Here is a 7,780-nt window from a genome sequence, read left to right as displayed (position 1 = left end):
TGGCTAGTTTTTTGCTTCTTCCTCGATATAGCCGAAACCTCTCTATATCTTCCTCCTATCTCTCTTTTGAAGTTAGTTTGGTGGTTTAAAAGCTTCCTTGAGTTGTCTCCCTTAGTGCTTATTTGAGTTAAGCACTTAAAGGCTTAATACACTCAAGAATACAAGAAGGAAATAACATTCCAAGTGTCTTACTCTTGATGGTGGATACACATAGAGAAATCATATTCTTTGATTTTTGCTATCTTCCTCAACACCCCAAAACCAAGTGGGTCCAAAGGCTTCAAAGGTTGTCATTCTAAACACTATTTGGTTGTGTTTTTATTACATTCTAACCTCTATATATAAATGGATCCTTGATGGTTTGGTTTTGTTATAAACTAAAAAATAAACTTGTTAATTTTTTAAAGTCTTCCATTGCAGTTCTTGTGAAAAACAAACTTATATTTTGTATCAAAACCTATCAGTAGTATCATAGCCATGTTTCATATGTTAGAATGATTTTTTTATGTTTGATAATCTTTGGTTTTTGGAAAACAAGCATGAATTTCATTTGGTTAAGAAAAATCCATATTTGTCTTCTTTGACAATTTCTTGGTTAAAATTGTTTATTTTTATATATAACGTTTTCTTCATGGATTTTGGTTATATAAAAGTTGTCTTAGAAAAAACAAAGAGTTGTTTGTTATACTATTTGATATGTTGTTGTGTATAAACAAGTCATTTGTACATTTGTGTTGTGTTTAGTTGATATTTATTTATTTATAAGAAGTAATAGGTAAATATGTATTTTTTTTCATTTGTTGATTTTTTATAATAAATTAGTTAGACTAGTTGTATTTCTTTTTAAACGTAACAAGATGAAGAAATGACCACCTTGAAGATGACTTGACCGTTTAAGACCATAATCCCAACCATAAGCTTCTACTTTAGGTTTTGGGCTTATTTATAGTCTTAATGGTTTAATTGATTCAAATTTCACAACATGAAGATTTGCAGTCCTTTTGCAAGCAAGAGTTGACTTGGAAAGTGGGAGCTTGAATACTTTTTGAAGTGTCCTTTAATTCCTTTAGGAAAGACTTAATAAGTTTTATGATGGATCACAAAAATTATTACTAGACATGGCTTGGTTTATATACATTATAATGCATGCATGTGATGTTTATTTTTATGTCATTGTATGTTATATTTGATGTATGAAAATGGTTTTTACAAACTAAACAACATTTTAACATATGATAATATCACTTGGAGTTTTAGTAAAAAATATTTAAAAGGTGACATAAGATGTTTATAAATGGATATTTAGAAAAACGTTTTTACCTGTTAAAAATCGATTTTTTTGTTGAAAATAGTTTTATCATAAAACTTATAAATACCCAAATTTAAAATATTTAAAATGGTTTAAAAGATGTTTAAACATTATATTGTAACATACCCCTCTTGCACATATCACAATATTGTCCACTTTGGGCTCCCAGTACAAAAACTTCCCAGGATCACCCATCCCTGGATTGCTCTCGCCCGGTCACGCTTAACTATAGAGTTCTTATGGGATCTGTTGCCCTCACGGATTTAAAACGCATTGTGACAAGGAAGGTATCCACAACCCTTATAAGGAAATGTTTCGTTCTCCTTCCAAGCATCATGTGCAACCCACCTTAAAGGCAGGCAGGTTAGTTGCACCTGATCCCACATCAGCTGGAAAGGAGAACTAAGCATTCTATAAAAGGGGTATGGATACCTTCTCTATCACAACATGATTTAAAGCCGTGAGGGCAGCAAATCCCATAAGAACTCTACAGTTAAGCATTCCCGGGCAAGAGCAATTCAGGTATGGGTGACCCCGTAGGAAGTTTTCGGGATTTTGAGTTTGGAGAGAGAGGTAGTTATTGCAGTCGGGTGTTGCAAGTGACCGAGTTAATTGTTGGAATCAGTTGGGTTTCGGATGGTCTCTAGAGTTAAATATGGATGTGTTTATTATATGGAGAGGCTGGAGGGAACATTTGTGCGATGTTAGTACAGTTTTTAGAAAATTCTAACTGAGTCGGATTTCGAGGACAAAATCCAGTTTAAGTGGGGAAGAATTGTAACACCTGGTTTTAAAATGTTTCTAATTTTAGAATAGAGAGGCGTAAAGAGATAAAGCAAAGGTTTTGGGCTCCAAGGGCATATAGTTTATACCCTATCGGATTTTGATAATTTTGGTTAAGTGATTAAAGCCTTTGATTTGTGCTTTGAAGAAAAAGGGTAAAATGGGAAATGTAATATTCCAAGCTTATTACATGGACTATAGTTTTATTTCGCCATGTATTAAGAGAAAAGAAATCATATAAGGTTGTGGGGCTCGTCAATACCTTTTCGTGCATATAAAGATCGCCGAAAACGGAGTTGAAACGGAGAAGTTATGACTCTTTGAAGTTGGAATGGAATTGGGTGAAAACCCATTGTCACGAGGTGAGAGGCACATTCTCACAACATGGGGAGCTTATTCTCACGACTTGACAAGAATGTTGTCACGAGGTGAGAACGGGGCAACCTAAGTCCATGAAATTTAGGGTTTTGTATGTATTTAATGGGTGGTTCTGTGTTTTTGGGGTATTTTTCCACCCTCCTTCACACCTAAAGTTGTTTAAGAGATACCTTAGCCTCCCTTTAACCACTTTGAGCCTCCCCTCTCCTCTCTCATCCACTTTTGGAGTTCTTGGTGGATTTTGGAATGAATCTCTTTCAAGAAGGAGTTTTGGAGCCTTGCATAAGAAGATCTCAGCTTCCAGCTATCTTTTGGACCTTGAGAATGATTCAAGTTTCCACCTTTATGCTTATAAGTTGCTAAACCTAGGCTCATTTTCCCAATTTCTCCATGTTTTTGAAGCTTTGAGTGACAATGTTCCATAAATTTGGCAACTTTATCAATCCTCGAGATCCCATTTAGGTTGTATGTTCCAGATCTATGTCCTTTTGATGATTTTGAATCTCTAATGCAATTTTGGGTCTATTTCTTCCATGAGTATGGCCTAGAGTGAAAGGGACATGCATTAAACATGCTTGTACACAAAACACCGATTTTTATGTTATATTTGGGGTAGGAAAGCCACTGGGAAAGTATGAATGAATCGCTGGAACGATTACGGACTTAATGCAATTAGGAAGCCAGATTAGTTCTCACGACGTGAACGGTTGGGTGTCCCAACTGTTTTGTTTGACGATTCTCACAATGTGATAAAAGCTCTATCACGATGTGAATGTTGATTTGAGGATAATCGAGTTGAATCGGGACCAAGTTAGTAATCGGGATGGACTCGCCTTCTCATGATGTGACCAAGGATTGGTCATAACGTAAGGGTCAGTCAATGGGAGAGATGACTGTTGACTTTGAGCATTGACTTTTGACCAAGGTTGAGTTTTGGTAAATTTAGAGGTTTTAGGGTGTAGACTGAGTGGGTACTTCTTTATTGCTATTTAATTGTTTTCTAGTACCAGTCTTCACCGTATGAGAGTTGTTGTGTTTTACCTGCTACCTGCAAGGTGAATCTTTTCACTATACTTGCATGTATGGTAATATATGCATATCGACTAAATAGGTCTTATTTTTTGATTTCTATTATATGTGAAATGAGTTGTTGATAACTTTTGGAATGTTGTAAGTCCATATGACTGCTAATACCCCCCCCCCCCCCCCCCGGGTTGCTGGTAACCGTTGAGGTGTGTTGTTAAGCCACGGGGCATGCTGTTAGCCCATTGGGACCGCTGATAGTAACCAAAGTTTGCTGATAAACTTAGTTGATTATTATGTTGTGTTGTATGTGGTCTTTTGAGAATCTCAGTAAGCTTTATGCTTATAATTGTTGATTAAATATTTTGTAGGTACTTATCAGATTGTGAAGGCGAGACTTTATATATAAAGCAACAAATTTATGATTTGAGATTTTGTATTGTCTTCCTATTAACTCTGATTCCTGAATAATGGATTATGAACAAATTGGTTGCTCTGGATGTAATTTTGTTGAAATTGATGTTTTATTTACTTTAAAAATGAAAATTTTAACCATGGTTTTTGGGATGTTACAAAGACAATCGTCTTTCTTCCTACAATCCTCATTTCTTCATGTGGTTTTCTACGACAAGCAAATAAGAAACCAAAAACAATGAATTGTGAGAAATTTTTTGGAAATACGATTGTTATCTTAACTTTCTTATTTCAAACCTTAACAAATGCACAAGAGTCATTTATGTGCTTGAACCATACATTTGTTAAATACTACCTCAAGCAAACCCTAAGACCTTGCACGTCGGTTTTTGCAAAGAAAAATTGCAATTCCATGTAGGCCTCTAGTCATTATTCGTTCAATTTTTTATGAGATACTACTATTTGGTTATTAAAAAATCATCATTTATTATTTTTTATTTAAAGATTAGATTTATTATTTAGCAATAATATTTTCTTAATTTATATTAGATATATGTTCAAAAAAATATAAATTAAATGTTTGATGTAGCAGTGAAAACTACTTTTAAAAGATAAGTGATATTGAATTGATATAAAAGCTCATGTAACACATTTGAAAAATAATTAATATGATATTGTATTGATGTGAATAGCCTAACAATTAAATTATTATGGGGTCATTTGATTAAAGTCCGGAAAAAATGCTTTCAAAATGATATATCAAAGTTTCTAAGATGATATTTTAGTGAATAACTCTAATATTTAATTTAGCTAGTAATTAAATGTTTTGAAATATGTTTCAATAAAAACAAAGTGTTTCATTTTTAGGACGAAGAAAAATATAGATTTTGGCTGGCGAGATTTCCATTACTGGTAACCATTTTATTGTCTTAAAATAAATATAAAACTAGAATTCATACATGTGTAATTTAATAAAATATAATAATTTTCATTAGATATTATAAATGTATTTAATAGTAAAGAAATAAGCATAATTTGTCGACCAAATTAAATGAAATTGAAAAGTAAGATATTAATATAAGATTAAGAACCATAAAAGTCATTTTTTACTTCCTGTTCTATACATAGAATTGACTCCTAAACTATTCTATTACTTACCACTGGAAACTTGCACTTTCTAAAAGCTAACTGTAGAGTCTAGTCTTAAAGCTAACCCAAGTTAGAATAAGCTATCACTTTCTTCTAATGACATATCCATAAAGCCTTCATGTCCTTGTGCAGCATCATCAAACAGACACTTCTCCAAGAAAGTAAGAGAAGGTATTTGATATTCCATGATGTTTGGTTTACTTTCAGCTTGGAACAAGCTTGTTGTCTCTGAAACTTCGGAATTGCCATAGTTTTTTAACCCTTCACTTGTTGGAGGACTTGGGAACTGCTGGTTAAAAGTACCGATGCTTTCAGAGCTTGTTTGTGAAGATTTTCCGCTTTTCTTCAGCCAGTTTGGGAGCAACCTAGCAATGTTTTCGGAACTCAATGCATAACTGGAGGCGTTAAATATTACCGGAGGTGGAGGTGGTAACTCTGGTTGGTGATCGATAGGAGCAGTAGGGGTTGGCGGCTGCTGCCATGAAGTGGTGGGTTTGGTGTGGAGTGATAGGGCATCAGAAAGAGCTTGTTTGGCCATGTGGATATCAGTTTGGAGCTTTCTTTCCCATTGACCTTTGGCAGTGGTGATGGTTTCTGAGGACGATGATGATGTAGACGCACCCTGTTGATGATGATGGTTTTCTTGGTCGGAATTGGAACGGTAGTTATGGAGCCTCTTTTTAAGATGGGTGTTCCAGTAATTCTTGATATCGTTATCTGTTCTTTGCGGAAGATATGAAGCTATTGCTGCCCATCTGCCACATCAAATCAATAATTAGTCCCCATTAAAAACAACATTAAATGTAACCATACATTTACAATCAAATGCCTTCATATATAGATCCAGTTATATAAACCACTTTTAAATTTCACACTTACAAGCACATATTAACTTGTTTTACTTTAGTCGTTGATGACCGACTAAAAGCATATATATATATATATATATATATATATATATATATATATATATATATATATATATATATATATATATATATATATATATATATATATATATATATATATATATATATATATATATATATATATATAAGTTTTTTTTTTTTGAAAAATTAAAGTTTTTGGGGAACTTGATAAACTTTCTTTCCCGATGATTTTTCAAACAAAACACTAGCTATCAGTCGTTTGCGTTTGAACGTACCGATTGCCAAGAAGGGCTTGTAGATGGATGATCATCTTGTCTTCTTGCTCGGTGAAATTCCCACGCTTTATACCAGGGCGAAGATAATTGGTCCATCTAAGTCTGCAACTTTTACTGCATCTCAGCAAACCTGAACAAGAAGATATATATATATTAATTAATAATAACAATAAAATAAAACACATGATACATACCCTAATTAAAGTTACGGAAAACCCCACCAAAAGAAAAGAACTTTTCGAAAAATCCAAACTTTTAATCCGTTTATCAAGCACCCATTAAAATTCAATGGTCGATACTGAAATCTGAATTCAACATTTTAGGGTTATGTTGCTTTGGAAGAAGAAAAGAATATATGTATCTATATATAATGGTTATACCAGTGCTAGTAGGAACAGATCTCCAATTGCCAGGACCATGCTGTTGAATATAGGAGACGAGAATTATATCCTCTTCAGGTGTCCATGGCCCTTTCTTCACTCCGATGCTATCACAGCATGGTGGTCTTCCCATTTTCACCTTCTCCAAGCTCTCTTTTTGGCGGATGTACTGTGTATATATATTTTCACACTATGTGTGTGTGTGTGGTTCTTAGAACTTGAAAGAAACGGCAAGAGAAGTCTTTAAGAAGTAGGATAGACATTGTACCAACATCTACTATATATAGACATATATTGATATATATGAGAGAGAGATATGCATGTGGTGGCGGTGGTGCTAATTTTAGAGGTTGACCGAAGAAATTGAAGGGGTTGAAAAATAGTCAAAAAGATGACGGGAAACATCATTTACTGTCCATGGCTCATAAAAAAAAGTCAACTGAATGATTCATGCCGTTTAAAATTTGTAATTTATTTGAAACAATTAATTAATAAAATTTGTTATTTTAATTCTCTTTTGCATATATTTTGTATATAGTTACTATTATTTCAAAAAAGAATATATATATATATATATATATATATATATATATATATATATATATATATATATATATATATATATATATATATATATATATATATATATATATATATATAATGTTGTGGTATTCTATGATACATCCATCACCGGTTTGGAGGTAGTCCTCATGATCTGGAGTTGGGGACGGTGATGTTCGCCCTCAAGATTTGGAGGCACTATCTATATGGGGTTCGTTGTAGTGTCTACACGGATCACAAGAGTTTGAGGCATATTATGGATCAACCAAACCTGAACATGAGGTAGCGTAGGTGGATAGATGTACTCAAGAATTATGACTACGAGATCCTTTACCATACAGGTAAAGAGAACGTGGTAGCGGATGCTTTGAGCCGCAAGTCGGCGGGGTCTTCAAATAAGGTGGCGTGTATGAGGAAATCGGTTGATTCTCCGCTTTTGGGCTTGATCATGGAGGCTCAGGTCGAGGGAGTTTGTAAAGAGACTGGAAGAAACGGAGGATCAGATGCGAGATTGACAGATTTGTCACAGATAGTTGAGGGTTATTGAACCGGCGTGGACGGGTGTGGGTCCCAACTTCTGGTGGGATCAGGCAGATTGTGCTGGAGGAGGCTCAAAAT

At 34.0% G+C, this 7,780-nt stretch overlaps 1 protein-coding gene across 1 annotated transcript; it reads right to left on the bottom strand.

Annotated features, from left to right (window-relative positions):
* Positions 1-4,959: 4,959 nt before the first annotated feature.
* On the bottom strand, positions 4,960-6,862 carry LOC111916749 (myb-related protein 306). Its single transcript, XM_023912406.3, has 3 exons — positions 6,602-6,862; positions 6,222-6,351; positions 4,960-5,811 (listed from the first exon to the last, which is right to left on the bottom strand). Exons 1-3 carry the CDS (start codon positions 6,732-6,734, stop codon positions 5,127-5,129), a joined length of 948 nt encoding a protein of 315 aa, XP_023768174.1. The 5' UTR covers positions 6,735-6,862; the 3' UTR covers positions 4,960-5,126.
* Between the last annotated feature and the right edge of the window lie 918 nt (positions 6,863-7,780).

This window comes from Lactuca sativa, chromosome 1 (genome assembly GCF_002870075.4).
Source record: "Lactuca sativa cultivar Salinas chromosome 1, Lsat_Salinas_v11, whole genome shotgun sequence".
NCBI classification, from domain to species: Eukaryota; Viridiplantae; Streptophyta; class Magnoliopsida; order Asterales; family Asteraceae; genus Lactuca; species Lactuca sativa.
The sequence above is the reverse complement of the archived record's forward strand: the minus strand, read 5'-3'. Positions and strand labels throughout refer to the sequence as shown.